A 19,571-nucleotide genomic window follows, 5' to 3' on the forward strand; every position below is an offset into this window, starting at 1 on the left:
GTATTTCTCTCTTTAATGGTTTCAGCTAGAAAATGGATGAATTAGAATACATTCTGTGGAGAAGTCAGCAATTGCTGTTTGGGTTCATTTCCTGTGTCATGAAGTAGTGAATTGGAACGACTCAACATACAAAAAGGATCAGGTCCATAAGCTCATGAACATACAAGTTCAGCAGGGCTCTAACACTTAAGGCTGCCAACTTCTCATTAACACATTTAGTTAGATCGGGCTCCATCAAAACCTCTTCACAAGGCTCTCTAACTGAGAAGAAAAGGTTTTAGGATTTGTTGGTTCTCTTTTCAGTACCTCCCTGCCCTGCTGGGGAGGTTTCACTGAACACTCAGCAACACTGCACTTGGGTTAGTTCTCAGAAAATCCCATCACAGAGCAGCATGGAATCTGCAACAAAGTGTGCTGTTTCAGCCATTAAATACCTACAGCCTTCCCTCACTCCCAGCATTTCTATTTATAATTTATTTGGACAACTGTGTGACATATATACCTGCTACATATTTAACAGGACTTCCAGGCAAATAAACCTGTGCCCACACAGAATTTCAAAGCTCCCCTAACCCCAAAGCTACATTCAGAAACATTAGATTTGGTTTATTTACACATTTGCAGTCACTCTTGTGTCTATAGAAAGCCTAAATCCCTGGTCTCCAGTCTGGAGGCATGCATATTTCACATAGCTCAAGGGGATGTTTGTTTAAGCAGTCTGACAAGAGTCAATGAAGCTCAGCAATCCTGAATAAGAAACTGAGGGGGGGGGGAGGAGGGGAAATAAGAGTAGAAGCAGCCTGCTTCCTATTCGCGCCATTCTTAGTTCACTGCCCCAAAGAAAAGCAGCTCCTAGGTCTGCCTGCCAGGTGTCTTACTGCCATACAGCCAGTAAGCCAGAAACAAGGCAATAAGAAAAGGGGTAGTCCCTTCTCTTGAGGTTCAAATTCCCTTTCTGCTGTTATAGGGCACTTACGAGATAAATACATTGCAGTTACTGTGTGGACGGATACTTCTAAATCTATCCTGGCACAAGAACAGAGAATCAGCTCGCACAGAAGCTGGTACATGCAATTCTTAAGCAGTTCCTCCACACATAAGCTTAGAAACGTGTTAGGGAACCCATGACAAGATCACAGCTTCCTCCCAACAGAGTAGGAGCAATGCAACATTAATATTCCATCTTTTTCAGATGGAGGCAACGACAGGTGCAACTTGAAACAGGCAGGCGAAGAGGTTCCCCTTGTTTCAGAGAACTGGAAAAGAACAGCCCAACTGACAGAGGCATTGCCCATCTATATGAAGACCTCCTGGAACTGAGCAGGCAAACAAAGTTCAAGTATTTGATTTCTTCAGGGCATTGATCAGGGAAAACACTCCATTGTTTGGTGGATTTTGCTACTGTAGTGAGTGTAAAAGGAAAGGCTGTAGATGCAAGTTTTAAGCAGCAGAATCTGAAGGTTACAGATGTGACACTGCTAAGCACTAAGAGGTGATGAAAAGCAAAGCTGTTGTGTGATAGTCATGCTTTCAGCTAAGCCTGGCCTCAGGAAAAGCTGTTAACAATCTGGCACTCTCTTTATAATCATAACACCTATTTGTGTCTGCCAAGAAGGTGGGGGGAAAACGTTCTGTTTAAAAAGGAAACCAAAAGGATCTCTTGAGCAGTTAAAGAATACCTCCCTAAGGTTGGAAGTACCTGCAGATTATAAACCATAAGCAGGCCTGGAAAACTACAGAAATAAAATTCTTGTTTCTTTGATACACAGTGAATATCACTTCCACTTAATAGGACTTGACAACTATGTACAATAATGTACAGGAACCTGAACAGGTCAGGGATAGAGAGATTGCTCTCCTTATGTCTTAGCAGAAGAGCCATCTGTTGGGTTTCTTACCAGCATAGGCTTGCAGAGGCTGGCAGTGCCACTCTCCAATACCACGACCATAGCAATAGCACTGGTATCTGACACCATGGACGTACTTCTCCCAGGAATCTCCAATTTGGTAGAAGGTACGGGTTTCAGAATCCTGGCACTGATCTAAAGGCACAAAATAGACAGGTAACCACTGTGTGATATATCAAAACTATTGTGAAAAACCTACATCAAACGGAAGAGTAGGTCAGAAGAAATCTTCTGACAGAAAATGCAACCACGTTTATTTACAAATATTGCTGCATGAAGAGTAAATGGCAACAAACTGAATCTGGAATCAAGGTTCCTGATACGTATCTGCATGCTTGAAGACAAGTATCAGGCGGCTTCAGTCAACTGAGTTCTTTAATCCAAAGCTAAACTGTGCTGCTCTCCAGGAAATCAGTGGCAAAATCTCCACTAGCTTAAGCACCATTCAGTCATATGTACGTCTGAAGTGATCCATTAATATTCACAAGTCATTCTAGGTTTATCATCTTGTAAACTGAAGAAGGACAAAACAAATCTGAAATCTACTTAAGCTAGTGGGAATACCATGTTGTAGCAATGCTTCAGTACTCTTTCTAGTCTGACCCCTGCCCGTGTCTCTGGCTCCATGCAAGTTTTCAGTGAGAACTAATGTTATGCTTCCTTAGTTAACAGGAGTCTTGTTTAGAGAAAAGCATCAAAATTAAACCAATTTCACCTTTACAGAGAACTGAAATCATCTCCCCTTCTTTCAAAGTACTGATTTTCAGGGACTTGACAATCCAAATTCTTCCAGTAAAATTGTATAGATTTTAACCACTGCTACTTGCTAACAGATTTTCCTGGCAATAGCCCCAGGTTCCCTAGATCCAGTAATTGCAAGTCAAACAGTCATATCTTATCTTCCAACCCTGATTCACTAGAGAAGAGGAGAGGCAGAAAAGATGGAATCTCTTCATTCCTGCACAGAGCCATGATGGTTTTAGCTAACCTCCAGAGTGCTATTAGCACATGTTCTCATCCTGAGCTTGCTTTCTTTGCCAGAACAAAGGGCATCCAAAAAAAAAAAAATCAATTTAGTCTGAGGTAAGTGAATATACGCCGTTCATGTTCTTCTCTCAGTTCAATAGGAGACCTAAAGACTTCAAGATAGAGAAAAACCGCACCTAGCATCACCAGCTCCCTGCACATTGATTTATCAGTACTCAATCTGAGCACCCTGCCTGTTAACAGCACAAGGTACCAGACTCCAGCCAATTCAGCCCAGTCTGGGGTTCAGGCGCCCTGTTACCTCAGCTTGAAGAGTGGTATATTTTAAAAGACATGCTGCATGATGGAATTCTTGTAGGGCATGTCTGATAACACAAGCTTACTTCCCGAAAACCACGAATGCCATCTTGCATGCCTCCAACAAACACAGCATTACTCCTACGTTCACAGTTGTGCAACAGAAGGCAGGAAACTGGCAAAGGCCGAGTCCACGTTCACACACCAGTTTCACCACACTGCAGTCAGTTCTTGTCAAACACGGGCTGTGCAAGTGGGGACAGCTGTGACTTACCAACGGGATCGCACTTCCATCTCCCGCGGCCTTGGCCAAAGCACGTGCAGTTCAGCATGTGCCCCTCATCGTGACGCTTGTGGAACGTCTGGTTCACATCATAGGTGATACCATCCACGATGCACTGATCTGTTTGAGAAAGAGCAGAGATGTTTTGTCAGCAACAGCTTTAAGCAGTAAGACAAAATCCTTCTGCTTGGCACGTATTTCCCTCCTCTTGATCAGCTTGCAGAGAGTAACCCTGACAAGCTCCATCCATGCAAAACGGAGCCCTTCTGGTATCTGTGATCATGGCAGATTAGTGCTGCATACACCTCACTGCTCCTGAGTTCATTTATCAGCGGCGTGCAAACAAGTACCACTTGCAGAAAAAAAGGTCCATAGGATTCAGTCCAAAGCAGAACCCATTACTCACTATGAAACTGCCTTACAACAGATTCCACACGTGAAAGAATGTAAAGCATCACACTCCTTCACTACTATCTCTTGGGGAAGTCTAGATTGGAAAACTTTGTTAAGTACTGTCTGAAATCATTAGAACTGCACAAGAAGGAAAGGGCTACTCCAAATTCAGAAAATGTCAAGCTGAGCTACAAATATGCAACAGGAAAACATCATAAGCATCTCTCTGCTATACCTCGTAGTTAGCTGAAGACCGAAGCTTGAAAGACTATTATATATACAAGATGCTAATGGTGCCTACTAATCTACTACTCCCTCAAAGCACAGTAACCAGACTCCATGCTAATTATTAGGTTTAATGGAGATATGTCAACCTGTGACACGGCCCAGAATTCCTGAAGCCAGCCTAATCACAGCAAGGAGCACAAAGACAAAACAAATGATAAAACCACCCCAGAAGCATGTTGTTTTGTTAACCAGGACCCAAGAGACCCAAGTTCAGTTCTGGATTCAGTCACAGACCATCTGTCCTTGGGGAAGTGACTCAGTTAATCCCAGGCCTTCTTTCCCCGTCATACTTTCCCACAACACAAGCATGGCGTCAGGATAAACCAAACACGGGTCACATCCACCAATGGGGGCTAAGGACCTCCTCCAGTTGCTATGCTTTAAAAGTTCTACTTAGATAACCTTTGCCTTTTGAAAAAAAACCAATATCCATGTCATCGTCAACAAGAAAGACCCATTAAACTTGAGAAGCAAACAGCAGTTTCACAGACCAGAAAAACTTCTAGCAGCGCATTTCTCATCATTCTGAAGGAGACACATAAAAAACCCTCCTAAAGCCCTTGAATGGACCTTTCCCTATAAATTACATCCCATTTCAGCAGTGGTATTAAGAGTTTTTTCTTGGCTGCTTGTCAGCAACCCCCCTGCCTTTTCCAGATACCAAGCCAATGCCGTGAGCTAGCTGAAGGATGATCAAATATCTGTGCTTTTAAGTCTTTTTTTGGTATTGCTTCAGCACTTCTCCACTCGGGCCTCTTATTTAAACAAGTAAATAAGAGTAATGTCAGTGCTGTCCTGCCAACTTTTCATATAGATTAGCTCGTAAAGGGATTCATCCAGCAGAGGAACCGAGCATTTCACTGCAGAACGATAATACAGGATGGTTCTGCATTCAAACTTTAGACTAATCTGGGGTTGTGTCTGTTCTTGAGAGGTTTCTGCTGAGATCCCTTTAAAGTCTCAGTGGCACTGACTGCTAACAATAGACAATAGGTAGAGCTAGATACTGATCCAACTAGTCAACGTTTTTCCTGGCTTGCTAGCCTACAAAGGCTGAAATGGTACTTTCACAGCATGGAATCAAGACAAGAGCTTTACACATCCCCTCTGATTCCCTTTGGATTCCACAGAAAAGATGAGTAATATAAAACTGAGTCTGGGCTTGAATTCCCCGTGATGGGAAAGAAAACCTATTTCTTCTGTATCCCCAGCGCTTAGACCAAAGCAGTGACACCAACACGAAAAGCAGCACCTCTGAGTTGGGAGTATGCAATGCAAGTCCACTCTCCACGGCCATTTCCTACGCAGGTACACCTCATCATGTGGCCCATGTCGTGTTGTTTATCCCACTGGTCCCCAACACGATACATGATACCATCATTGGTGGTGCAGATTTCCTCATGGGCTGGTTGGGAAGAAAGCAAGAAAACACTTCATGAGGTCATAGTTAACAAGGCACTGAGGGCTTATATCATTTGCATGCCATGTATTGGTTTCTGCATCTTAACAAGAGCGTCGTAGGCATCTATGAAATTTCAAATATCATTTTTGCAGGATGATGATGAGTGTAGATTCCCTTGCAGGGGTTCATTCATTTAATTTGCACTTGAAAGTCAACAGAGATTCTGTATGGCATTCAAAGGGTGCTGTGTGAAACGATCAGCTCTCATTACAGGTCTGCTGTTATATGAACATAGCCATTGGAAGAGCTGAGTGTTCATCAAGCTGTTTAAGAGCTCAGATGCTGCACTGCCGTTAATCACAACGCCTTTCATTTCAGAACTCGCACGTGTTGGGAGATCAGAGATGTGCATGGACTGGAGAAATGGACCACAACATAGTGCAGACATATTCCTAACCACACATCAGGTAAGAGGAAGTGATGAGCCATGAAGGAGAAGCTTTGGCAGATGCATGATAAAAAAAAAATCACTTGCTATCAAGCAACATAGTTCAATGTTTCTTAATGGACTTACAACACTCTGCACCAGCTGAAAAACATGCCTAGCTTGCAGCAAATGAGGAACAAAAATAGCCTTTTCCTGAGTCCTCACTAGAAGTGATTAGCTGGGAGGAAAACAGGACAAAAAGCTTCAAAAATTCCTTCAAGGTTTTTGGGCCCGGATGCAAGCTCACTGGAAGTCATCAGTAACTGACCAATGACAGAAAGCTCCTTACTTTCCAGCTCAAAGAGCTACGTGCAAGCAATTATAATCCCTTTACGGTTCTCATTCTTACCAGCCATAGGGCAGAAGCCAAATTTCTGGTCAGCATCATAGTTCTCAGTGGTTCCACACCACTTCATGTTGTCTCTCCGTCCCTCAGAAGTACAGTCGGTATAGTTGCGGTTGTTGTACAGGAAAGGGAAGTGGCACAGAGCACCATTGGAATTGCCACCACGTGTCTGGACCAAAACTGGAGATGAAAAGGAAACAGATGCAAATCAAACCTACTGCTATGGGAGAGCTCCCATAGCATGCAGAGAACAGCTTTAAAAACAAACCGCTAGCACTGTTTTTCCCATGTGTACTCTGTATGGTATTCTTCACTAGCCTCTTTTATTGGATTTAATTAATTCAGATCTGGAAATATAAGCCTTGCACGAGGTCAGTTCAGTTCAAACATTGCTTTGGAAAGAGTTGCTGGACTCAGCCATGGGATTTCCTGGGGAATATGGAAAACTAAAGCTCACAGTGTTTGGGAAGTGGCTTTGCAGACCCTTTGTACCAAAGTCTAGAGAATCAAATAACCCCACAGTTCTCAGCATATCTGTATTATCTCACTGAGACTATTACTCAACTGTGCCCTTTGGCTTAAAGAAAAATCCTGGATGTCAGGAAAGGGTTACAATTCATTTATGAGCAACAGGACAAGTCAGAAACTCTCAGCAGGTTGAAAGCTTCGTGTTTTGCAACCATCAGTGGAAAGAGGGCTCTAATCTATGTAAACTATTCATCTGTTGTACAACTCTGGTTTATAAATAATAGAAAACAAGGAGGCATTTGCTGAGGTTTTTAGCTATATCAATATTTCTTAATCCCCACAGAATACCACAAGAAGCCTCGTTAAAGCAAGAATGTGCGTGCATGTCCATATGTGGACAAGGGACCAGGTTTTTTAGCTTTGTATTTGTTGGGTTTCTTTTGTTTTTCAAAAAGAAAGAGTATTGTATGTGCTGTGCAGAAAGGCTTGTCATTAAAAAAAAATGAGGTAGAAGAGCAGTTTAAAAGTCTGTACAGCGTAAGAAGCAGTAATTTTGTGTTGGAATGTGAAAAATTCTCTCTAAGGTCAGACTGCAGAGAAGCCTGCCTGGATACTGCTCCACAGATGCCTGATGGGCTTTCCAGGAAGTACAACCACACAGGTAGATTTGCGCTGTAAAGGGAACACTGACCATCCACAGATGCAGGAATGCTGCTGCGTTAGTCATACACCAGCTTTTGATCACAGCAATCACAAATCACATTAAGATTGCTGCTATATATGGCAACCTGGCCAGATAGTCACTAGCGAGGCAGTGACAGAGAACTGCACAAGTTGTACTCTATGGATACCCTCTTCTCTGCAACCTAATATGGGCAATGCTGTAGCAATTCAGCCAAGTAGAGACAAAGTCCACATATCCTTCGAGCCAAAGCTCTGTCTTGACTAAGTATTCATGCTCTATGGTCAGCCTGAAGAACAGAGGACATGACTCAAAGGCTACACCTGCGTCACTCTGAGAACCCTCCAACGATGCCAAGAGTGTAAAAATGCTCTGTGTCCAGACAGCCCTCCATTCACGTAACTGCCTTGCTGTTAAACCATGCCTCGAGTCCCTCCAAACTGCCTGGACTGTTCAGACAGCTACATGCTTTTGTTCCTTCCTCCACGAAGGCCACATGCATGTGAAGACCCTCTGAGAAGGACTCACCATTCTGCTCAGTACAGAAGGAGTATCTCCTGTCCTGCTCAAAGTTGGAAGTGGTGCTGCACCAGAGGTGCCCATCTGTGCGGCCTTCAGTGGTGCAGGAGTAGAAAGTCCTCCCGTTGTAGGTGAAAGGCAGAACACAGGGTTCTCCATCAGAATTGCCACCATATGTTTGGGTCACAGCTTTGAAATAAACAAAGTACAGGATTAGACTCCAGCTTAAAGCAATCCCCAAATCTTAGGGCTCTAAAACAGCAACAGCCCCTCTGGGTCAAATCACTGGCTGCTATGAACCCACAATGACTGCCATGGACTTGGGCCAATACACACCAAGAGAAGACTTAGTCCCACAGCTGTGTCATTCCTCTACATTCTTTTCTAAACATATATTACTGCAGCTTGGTTTGAATAAAATTATGAATGCTGTTCCCCATGGGCCTCAGCAGTGTTATATATATAACTCACTGGGAAATATTTCTGCCCTACAGAATCAGGCTGCAAGTAACCAAAGCAACTATTTATTTCTTCACCTCTCGCATCTTTTTCCAGTATTTTTCATCTTTTTCCTCTTTAGCAGACCTATGATACGCATACAAAGAGACTCCCCATCAAAACAAAACCACAGATCTCACTGGACAGAACAGGCACTGAACAAAAACTCATACCTATTTCCTGGCAGCTGACTCCATTGCCCAGACAAGTACAAAGCATTTGTTGGCTGCCCTGCGTCTTCAGCCACTGCATACCCACAGAATACACCACTCCGTTATCAGTTACACAGTGGCCATGTGGCTGAGGTTGGGGCTGTTGAGGCTGAGGCTGGTACAACGCTGTCTGTACATTTGTGAAGCTGGGAGAGCCAGATCCTGCAGTAGAACATGGGAGAGAAGTGAGACGTCACATGCAGAGCTGAAGAACAGAATGCTTCAATTAAATGCTGAGACAAACTCTTGCGCGCTGCATCAGATTGAAGACATCACTCTTGACCTCCCTAGACACATTTTAATTATTCCATTTGGTAAACTTCAAAATTAAAAGAACAACCCTCTCTCCTGCTAACGATAGCCTCTGGTTTCTACCACCTTTGAGTTGCTTTAGAAAGGATTAAGATGGCCAACTGCTCAGACAACAAAGAACTACTGATACAGCAGGGAGAGAACACAAAAAAAGCCAAACAAACAAGGGCAGGATTCATTTTGATTTTTTCACTGAAGAAGAAAAGTAACACTGGCTGTCTGCCTACACTATGGATGTTTTTGCTAAAGATTCCCACAGCAGTCTTCACAAATTCAGGTCTGCTGAGGTGCAGCAAGCAGAACACTGACACCATTGAAGTGATACGCCTTTTGAAGTTCGTACCTTCTGAGAGTTTGAAGCTAACCTGCTGGTGCTAATGAGTTAAAAGTCATTAATCAAGAAAATGTCAGTGTCATTTCTGTAGAAAAACAGAAGCTTTACTGCAGACACCAGAAGAAAATGGCAAAAAGAACTTAGAAGGTAAAGACTTTGTTAAGCCTTGGGCAGGAAATAGATTATCTATAAAGCAGGTAATATTTCATACCAAAATTACAAACTATCTATGTGCACTAAACTGCACTGTATACATACTTTGGCATTTCTGTTTTTTAAAGCCTAACCATTAGTAGATGCATTTATCTTGTCAAAGAAACCAGATGGTCTCAGTGGAGTTTAAATTAAGGGCATTTCAAGGCAGTTACCCTGAGGCAAATACATGAAGTTCAAACACTAACTCAAAATGCCGTGTTTTTAAAACAAAGCTAGTAGATATTTCCTGTAGATGCACAGTTCTACATGTGATTTACTGCACAGTGATTGTGCAGGCAATCACATCTGTATGTGCAAGCCCCAGCTGTGCAAGGAAGCCAAGTGTAATTAATTTTACCTACACACACACAAACAAGGAGCATCTCCTGAATTCTAACCCTCTGTGCTGCTGGTCTTTCTCTGACAAGTTTGCTACATGCCAAAGGTAGGACACTGCAATTCAGCACAATCTCCTAGCCACTTCAAGCATGCCATTCATTGCTCCTGACCCTACTTTGCTCCATGTCCCACTTACCAGTGCTAGTTGTATGCAGGGATGTGTGCCTTTCGCATTTCCATTCACCTCTGCCGTTACCAGTACAGATGCACTGAAGCAAGTTCCCCCGGTTGTCCTTCTTGCTCCAAGTGTCTCCAATTCTGTAGGAAGTCTTGGTGTCTTGGTCATTGCACCTATCTGTACAAGGAACATGATTATTAGATATTTCTGCATTGGATGGCTTCACTGTGCCATTGATAGTACTGAAACATCAACACCATCGAACGTGCCGATAGTTTAAAGCCTTTATTGAGAGCCAACCTTTCTTGCAGCCCACTATTACAAGCCCTATATACTCTAAAACCTGTGTTAAACTGCATAGGCTGAGAGACCACAAAAATCCTGATGGTAAAAATAAATCAACTTGTTTCAATGCCTTGCTCAGCAGGAATAAACCAGAACCTATTGGAGGGCAACATGTTAAATACCACTTTTTCCAAAAGAAGTGTTTGGAAAGCTGTCAGTAAAGTTAATACCAGCTGCTCACGTCAGAACAGCAATATCAGACTTCCTAAATCTCCCCGTTGTCTTTATTAACTCGCAGCCCCCACTGAATTGAATAAACAGGTTCAAAGGACAATGTAACAAACTACTTTTGTCTGGATGCCAGATACACAAGGATCAACTACCTCTTCCATTACCGTGTTTTATGCTCTCATTCAAGGAGAACTTGATACAGTGGCTCAAATATAATCACGGATCAATGCACATGGATTTATGAAGAACTGTGGAAGGACGTATGCATCACCCCAGCCTGCCACTAAAACAGCACTCAGAATAAAATATCAACGTGGAGAACACGTTATTAATTCATTGCTTAAAATGACCAAAAACTGAGTAATTTATCACAAAATTGGTGTCAAGTATTCAGAAAGTAATTCAGCAAATGTGTGTGTGGGAAAGGGGCTGGGGATGCAACCTGTCTTACAGATATCCAGATTTTCCAATTAGACAATGAAAAGCTGAAATGTCCCCTCAGAATTCAGCAGTGATTCTAGGAAACTCTGGCCGTAAAAGATACCTAACAGCATGTATTCTGAAGCATAATGACACTTTCTGGGCTGCAGCTATCATCTAACATACGCAGATTAAAATTTACATATTTAATGACATTCGAGAAATAAAATGAAAAATGAACAGGTCATTATATTACAATTTCCCTACAACACAGCAATGCAGACCTGAGTTATGGGAGGAAAGATACTGCCAAATCATTTTTATTAGTCATAATATCTCCTCAAATTCACAAACAACGCATTCTGTTTTATTCGTTCCTGTTTGACAGCTAATGATATTTCCCCATGTGTTCTAACAGACTTGATATTGGGAAGGCTGGTCTGGTTTTTATGGCTTGTTTCTCAACCAAGGCTCTCCAGATACTCAGTTTTAATCCCAGGCCTCCTCAGAGTTTTAGTTCCTTACAGGTCTGCTGTTTACATCAGCAGAAAGCTATTATCTGTGTTTCCCAAGGCAACTGAATGGGAGGCAATTTAAAGAGCTCCTCAAAACTTGCCCAACAGAGGTGGAAGGTACAAAGTTCAACTTCTCTTGAGGAGCCTGCTGTAAACTGACAGCTCCACAGCAGAGCCCGTTCCAGGCAAAATTCAAGCAGAAGCCAGGCAAAGCAGCGAGACTTTGGATTTTACAAGGCCAGTCCGCTTTGCAAGTGCTAAAGCAACAGCATATCGACAGTAATGTGGTTCATCTTACTTCTGGAGGTGCAGGTGATGCGGCCGCTGCCCTCCCCCAGGCAGGTGCAGTCCACCATCATCCAGCCCTGGTAGGGCTTCTCCCAGGTCTCGCCCACCACATAGGACGTCCCGGCCGTGTTATCATAGCACCTCTCGGCTGAGGAAGAAAAAAGGGTCAGTGTTTGTGCCCCCTATGGAACCGGAGACAGCCCAGCTGAGGGAGGACAAAGCCATCACGTACCCAAGGGCTTGCAGGTCCACTCGCCCTTGCCGTTGCCCAGGCACACGCACTCCAGCAAATAGCCGCCCGTCTCGTGAGGCCGACGCCAGGTATCGCCGATCTTGTAGGACTTGCCGCCCTCATGGCAGCGATCTGAGGGTGGGAGAGAGGGGAGCTGAGGTGAGGAGCACCGCCACAGCCAGCACCACGGGGACGTGGGGCCTTCACGGGGAATAGGAAAAGGTTTGATCACGGCAGAGGTGAAGGAAGGAGGAAGAAGGTGAGGAGAAGGGCCGATCACGGCTGCCTCTTTCATGCTGCAAAATGGCGGCCGCCCTTTTCCTCAGAGGGCGCCATTTTTCCCTTGGCGCCACCTCAGCCCACCCAAGCCCTGTACTCTCTCCTCAGGTAAGCACTGCCAGGTTTCAAACCACAGACAAGACTGACTGCTGAAACGGGGCTAGCAGGGCCTGAGGAGACGCCTCATCCTCATGAGGGTTCGCCTCCATCTTGTGCAGACAGGGAGACGCACACTGACAGCTATCCTCACACAGCATGAGGCATGCGGCAGCCAGGCCAGCGTGCGGAGGAAAAGGTAATGCCCTGGTGACATTGCTCCTCCTGGGTTTAAAAATCCTGCCCCCAAAAGGCCAATTCCCAGTCTACTCACACCTCGTGGGCCTGAGGTGTTTGGGTCCCACTGCTCAGCTTAGGCCCCGGAAGGGAAATGCAGTGAACAGCAGTTAGCAAACAAGATCCTCTTCCAAGGAAAGAAGCACACGTCTGGTCGTTTATTAGAAGCCACTAAAATGTTTCATTGGCTCATTTATGAAAGCAGGCAATCTAAGAGTTGTAAAGATTGATTCCAAACCAGTCGCAGTCAATGAGACTCTCCAGTGAGCCCTAAACCAGGCTGATGATGAAGAAATGAGACTGCTCTTATGTTTGCAATTTCCTTACTGACTCTTTCTTTTCTTACAACACTTATCATCCCTGCTCAATAAAATGCCAGTACATTCCAAAGGGCTCCAGCTATATTTGATGCATTTCTTTCCATGCTATGATGATGGCTGACTTTTGAGCCCTTTGTGGCAATGCTGTTGGGCTCAGCACTGTGTCTTAAACAAGAAACTGAATAGCTGTAAGAAAGACTTTTTCCAAAGGTGCCTAAGGGACTTTGAAATCTCAGACTAAAGGACCTGACACACAGAAAACTTCATGTGCACTCAGAGAAAGTCTAATTATGAACTGAAGGGAAATTGTGAACAATTCAGTGACTCAATACGGAAAGGATTTCCAGACAGAGACAGATGTGAAAGGGAAAGCTGTGCAGAAAGAAACAAGCATGGGGCAGACAGGTAAAAATAAAATTGCAGAAGCACAGAGCTGACTCAACGGATATCAAGCCCTTGTTCCCTTTGAGACCAGGGCTGGCATGATGTTTTTAGAGGCTAAAGAGAATGGCTTCCAAGTGCTCAATATTTTGAATATCCCTATTAATGTTTACAGGGTAATTTCGACTCGATAGCAGACTAGACCCTGATGTTTATGCAAGTATATTTTGACTGGAAAAATGTGTCTGCGAAGATGCAAGACATTCCTGTGTATATTAAATGTACTAACATGTATGGCTGGACACTAGCAGTCATCCTGGCCTGTTTTTACACATAGGACTTTACACCTCTTAAGCAGATGAGGAGTTTGGTTTTTAAAGTGTACATACATGGGGCAAGGACTTTCACTTACAAGATTTTAATGCGCTCTGGATCAAATCCCCCTAACTCTAGCTAATAGGCACTGGAAGAATTGTGAAAATGGCTCTGGAAAATGTGACAAAAAGGAATGAGCTCTAGTAACAGGCTCTTGGTTACATACTGGCAATGGTGCAGCTGATTCTCCCACGTCCAGCTCCAATGCAAGTACAGTCCCAGATCATGGAGTCCTTGGGGCGCTCATAAGTCTCCCCTACTCGGTAAGTGGATCCAGTGTATTTGTCAAAGCAAGTCTCTTCAGCTATAAAAGAAGAAAAATGAACTTCATGAAACCACTTTAGTAACTGTACTGTCAACAAAAATGCATGTTCTTCACCTCCTCACATGGACGCTCTCTTTTGCTGGGGGAGTATCAGCCTCCTCTTTCTTCTTGAGGTGGAACAACAGAAAGGAACTGGGGCAAAATTAACCCCCTCAGGGTCTCCATGCCGCTGAACAACCACAGCTTCCCTCCCACAGTGAGCCAGGGGTTGAGCATGGCACTTGGGCTGGCACGCCCTAAAGAATCAACCCCAACTGTTTGAAGTGCAACAGTACAGTACTCAGAGGGGAGCAAGTATTCCCCAGAAGCTGTGGGTTTTGACATGCTAATCCACTTCTTTTGAGTGCATTAATCCTGAATTCTGCAGCAGCCCCGCCGAAGTCAAAGGGGCCCGCTTGTGACCTGTTCACACTTGCCCAAGCCTATGTGATTACCGAAGGGTTGTAGCAGCGCTGTCAAACAACTTGAGGTCTCCAACAGAACAATGTTGTGGACCTCACTACCAGACAAATGAAGCTAAGTGCGCTACTGGACTTTGGAAACGTAAAACTTGGGAATACCTGGAGAGGAAGAAAATGTAGAATAAACTCTTTTTTAATGGAGGAGCAAGGGGACCGAGCACTCCTTGAAATACCCTAGCAGTGCTTTACTCAAGTCTCGCCTAACAGATCTCTGAGATGCTCCCATCTGTCTTACATGAACGTTATCAGCCAGGAAGCCAGTTTCTCTCTTGCATCTCCAGAGCAAGATAAAGGAATTACAGCAAACCAATGGCTCGAGACCAAATACAGATAGCACGCATCTGATTACCTAAACCACGCTGTATTCCAGAGAGACGCATCTTCCAGCAGACGTCGCGTTTAAAGTTTTTTCAGTTACCTAAACTTTTACTGCAGAAGACTAAACAATCTCATTTTACACTCAATGATGGAACGCTCACAGCACAGGCTGGGGGGCTGTGGAAAGTTGTAAGCTGAAATATTTTTAAACAGGCTGACGACACCGCACAGCTATGAGAAGTTGGGGTGAAGCGATCAAACTGCACGGAGCCAGAGCTGCAAAGCGACTCCAGATTTGAGCTTCCCCGTGCGAGCGGAGTCGGTTCAGTTCATTATAAGGAAGAGGTTGGCTCCAAAGTTAATGTTTAGATCCAATCCTCCAGAGAGATGAGTGATGTTTGGCTTGGGGTTCTGGTGGCAGGCCCATCTCTAATGAAAAGCATTTCTTAAAATCCCAAGCCAGATCTTCAGTGTAATTGAGAGTAGATCCGTTAGCTGACCCTAAGGACCAAACTCCAGCTACAAACCCGGACTGCTCGCTGTAACTCAATCTGCACCAAAAGCCACTGCAGCTAAAACACCAACTTACGTTCGGGTTTGCTTTCGCAGTTAAACCCTCTGCTTCCACCGTAGCAGGTACAGACCAACGTGTTCCCCAGGTAAATGCGCTCCCACTGCTGGTTTATCTGGTAGTACCGTCCATTGTCAAAGCAGGTCTCTGCGGAGGGGGGTGGGAGGAGAAAGAAAGCAAAGTTTGGTCTCACCGAGGGCGCGGGCAGGGCACGACCAGCCCAAGCAGCACCGCGGACCCCCACCCGCGTCGGGGACACGGAGCTGGCCAGCCCCCGCTCCAGCCCCGCAGCCCGTGCCGGTACTCACGCTTGCCCTGCGCGGGGGTGGCTTGCGGCACCGAGGCGGTCTGCGCCTGCCGCCGGTTCTTCCCTCCGCGCCGCTGCCTTTCGCCCCCTCCCGCAGCCGCCGCCGCCGCCGCCCCCAGGCAGAGGGCGAGCAGCGCCAGCCGCAAACCGCCGCGGCCCGGCATCCTCGGCACGGCTCGGAGAACGGCGCGGGGATCGGCGCCGAGATCTGAATGGGGAACGGGACCGCTCGCAAGCAGCCCGACGGTCGGGGCAGCGCCGCCGCCCGGGCGCTATATAGGACGGGCGGCGCGGGGGGGTGAGCGGCCGCCGCCGCCCCGGAGCCCATTGGCCCTCGCAGCCGCCGGGGGACGGACGGAGACCGCCACCGCCCCACCGAGCAGAACGAGGCGCTGCCCCGCCGGCAGCCACAAAGGGTCGGGGTGCGGAGAGGGGGAGCGGCCGTGCCGTTTTGCGGGGCGTTTGCGCTGACAAAATGGCTTCCCCCCCCCTCTTTTTGAGAGCCTTTCTTTTGTTAGAGCCAGGTTTTTACACCCCTTTGAACTACACGGGGTCTTCGCCGTTACAATCTCACTTGAGCAAGTTGCATACAAACTTTGTCACGCTCTTTTGCCCGTCTCGTTCCCACTGCCATCTCTCCTGCGTTAAGGAGTGTCTCTTTTCCCTGCTTCGAAGGGAAGTCCCAAAGCAGAGTGTGCAACTGTGGCCCTAAAGGCAGGAAGCTGCTGGTGGGGAGGGCACCGCATGGCACTACTACAGCACACCCTGTCCTGGTGCACTGCTTGGACCAGAGCTCAAGCTCAGATCATATAGAAAGATTGTTCTGCTGACTGTTTTCGTGATACCCTCTGTCTTTACAAAGGGGTTACTGATCTAATAGTCCGCTCTGGTTCCCAACCTAATGAAACAACTCTGACAAACATGTCTTGCACTGAACATTCCTCTGGTTCCCAACCTATTGAAACAACTCTGACAAACGTGGACATGAAGTACTGTCTTGCGCTGAACATTCCTGAATCTCCATGAAAGTTCTTCACCAAAATGGGCACCGAGCTCGAAATAGCTTCCTCTTAAAGCATGCTGATTGTATGATTTGCACTGAAAAGCAAGTCATAATCTGCTTGGGATGAAGATGTTCAATAGGGATGAAGATGTTCAATAGGCAGCACATCCCCAGAACATGCTTTGTTCCCAGAAAGCCCTGAGTTGGAATGGCAGGTTGTGTGTTCTCAAAGAAATTTCTACTCCTCTCCATGACAAATGTCCACAGGTTCTTTAACGCAAGCTTCCCTGCTGAAAGCTTCCTGGAAATTGAAACGTGACCTGGCGATTGAGGTGAGCTGTGGTGAGCCAATTCCCATCTTGTCTAATTTTTATTTTTAAATCTACCGTGTTGCATTTTTTTAGCTGTCAGAGACACATTACCCCTCCAAATAATCACATAACCAGTGCCACCATAGCAAGGGAGAGCTTTAGAAATGGAACGCATCATCATCATGAGAACCTGCTTTCAGAGATTTTTCCTGCTTTTTTGAGACTGGAGATAGGAAGTGTTGTCCTGTAATGACAGCTTAAAGCAGCTCTGGAATTCTTGATGAACCCACCCTGAGAAGAACACTGAGAGAAGGTATGATCGTTTCTAACTGGGATGTGCTGCTTATGGACAGGGTGTGTGAGCAAGTCCCACTGCTGAGAGCTGCTAATTAAGCACAACTGATGTGATGAAGGAAAAGGTGATGAGGAGCCTTCAAGCCCAGGAGGATTATGGTAAAGAAAAATCACTCCAGGAGATACTCTTAAAGTGGAAGGTAACCCAGAATGAACTGGCTGTGGTGGAACAAACAAACATGTGGGTGCAACCAGCTGTCTTCCCTGTGGAGGAAGACTCCCCCTTGGTGCTAGGTGCTGTACAAACAGAACCAAAGGGCACTTTGGGGTGTTTCTGACCTCTGAAGGCCCGGGTACGTGCCACCTACCAGCTCTCCTCAAGCATAAGGAAAGGGTCACTGTTCCAAAGAGATGCAACTTCTAGATCCATTTCCAGCATGCTGCTTTTAGTGACCCAATTTCCAGCCTGCTGCTTTTAGAAACTATTTTTATAATGGCATTCATAGTGTGTATATACTGGATACACTCTGCATGGTCAAGCGTTGACCTCATTTATGTCTTTTGTCATCCTGCATTGCACCTAAGTCTTCCAGGACAATGTGAGTGCTTACACAAAAATGAAAACGCTATTCAGTCTGAAGACTGAGAAATAGTGTTAACAAGTGTGTGACTGTGTCTAATGCTTACCACAGCACTGCTTACACAAATAGAGGAACAAATGTGAGAATCTTATTTAAGAAAACATTACTGGAAGCGTACAAAACAAAGTAATAATTTTCAGTGATTCTCAAATTAGTTTCTTGCACAGCCATCATTTATTAGCAGCCAGAAATAATCCAAGGAGTCGTATTTCAACAAAATTTGAAACAGTCTGGTTTCACTTCTAAAGGAATCTCTGACAGTAATTATGACACAACCATGCAGTAGTCATTATATTGCATGCTGTTAGACTTTCTGAGATGCCTCTTAAGTTATTTTGGGAAATGGATGTGACTCTTTTGTCTGTCCTTCTGTTCGTTCATCCCTTGAGCTAACAGCAATGAAAGAAAGATTCACCTGAAGTCTTTCTTAAGATGAGATCACCCTGAATTTATAACAACCTTTCCATGCTTTTTGCATCCCAATAAGGAGCAAGGACGTTCTAAACCTCTGCTTTAGCCATGGATATTCTGATTCAATTCTGATTCATGTTCTTGGTCTTCTTTGAAATCCTAACTTTTCACTCTTGGCTAGAAAAGGCACATGTCCTTATAAGGTCCTGACTTCTCTTGTTCCATGTATTGCTCTGCAGATAAGCTTCTCCAGTGGATTGGCTTAATTTCCTCTACTGCACACAAGGCTTGGGGGGCTGTGGATATGCCTGGGAGGACGGTCTGGCCCTGAAAGCATTCTCCTGCAAGTCCTGATAGCGCAGAAAGCACCAAGCCAGGTCACTTGTTATTCTTTTAGCAACCTTAGAATAATGGCCACATGGGCTTAATTATCTCCTTCTAAAATTATCACTCATAAGAACAGGAATCATAAAGACAACAGGTCAGGATTCCTTTCCTTCACATAGGGAGACCATTAAACGCTTCCTGCAGTTTCCAAATATTTTGCAAGAACTCCTGGTGCGAGCTGAAAATTTCTGAATCATCAGAATTTCAAGTCTGTGGTTTGAGTTAGGTCAGAGCAGAATTCATTTCAAGGCTTGCTGAGGTTCTGCTGCACAGTGCTTCATTCACTCCTGAGTGCAGCCGTCCTGCGAGTCGCATCCAGGAATCTGGAACATCACTCCTTAAATGAAATTCATTCCTTCTGCTGCTTACCAGCAAACTCAGTGGTATGTAACTTTATGCCAGCTCTCGGCGTAGGAATGAATTTCATCGTGTATAAATGGTCCCTAACATGGCATTCATTACATCTTGGCACTCTCGATGGAAATTCCCTGCTCTTCTCCCTCCTCCCCAGTCTTTCATAACTAAACGTTCGGTGTCATCAACACAGAAAACGCATTTCCTTCCTGTAGCTGTCTGTGGATTATGTTACTCTGCTTGGTCACCTGAACTACTGTAGTTTACCAGTGGTGAGAAGTTCATAGCTATGGCTCTTGCTTTGCAGTTGGTTCTGCAGAACAGTCAGCTCCAGGCATTTAACCATTCACGACTCTGTCCCTGGAAAATCAGGTAAGGAGCCCAAGGGCAGGATTCAAGATT

At 45.1% G+C, this 19,571-nt stretch overlaps 1 protein-coding gene across 1 annotated transcript in view; it reads right to left on the bottom strand.

The window, feature by feature from the left end:
* The window catches only part of FN1 (fibronectin 1), a gene marked incomplete at both ends in the record, with an annotated part of 47,488 nt that extends 31,556 nt beyond the window's left edge, over positions 1 to 15,932 (bottom strand). The window contains 12 exon segments of the mRNA XM_079539385.1: positions 1,899 to 2,042; positions 3,466 to 3,594; positions 5,408 to 5,560; positions 6,394 to 6,570; positions 8,069 to 8,248; positions 8,731 to 8,931; positions 10,146 to 10,304; positions 11,877 to 12,014; positions 12,099 to 12,230; positions 13,953 to 14,090; positions 15,480 to 15,608; positions 15,770 to 15,932. Coding sequence (XP_079395511.1) covers positions 1,899 to 2,042; positions 3,466 to 3,594; positions 5,408 to 5,560; positions 6,394 to 6,570; positions 8,069 to 8,248; positions 8,731 to 8,931; positions 10,146 to 10,304; positions 11,877 to 12,014; positions 12,099 to 12,230; positions 13,953 to 14,090; positions 15,480 to 15,608; positions 15,770 to 15,932 — 1,843 coding nt within the window.
* Positions 15,933 to 19,571: the final 3,639 nt, after the last annotated feature.

Source organism: Tetrao urogallus (assembly GCF_951394365.1).
Source record: "Tetrao urogallus genome assembly, chromosome: 8".
NCBI lineage: Eukaryota > Metazoa > Chordata > Aves > Galliformes > Phasianidae > Tetrao > Tetrao urogallus.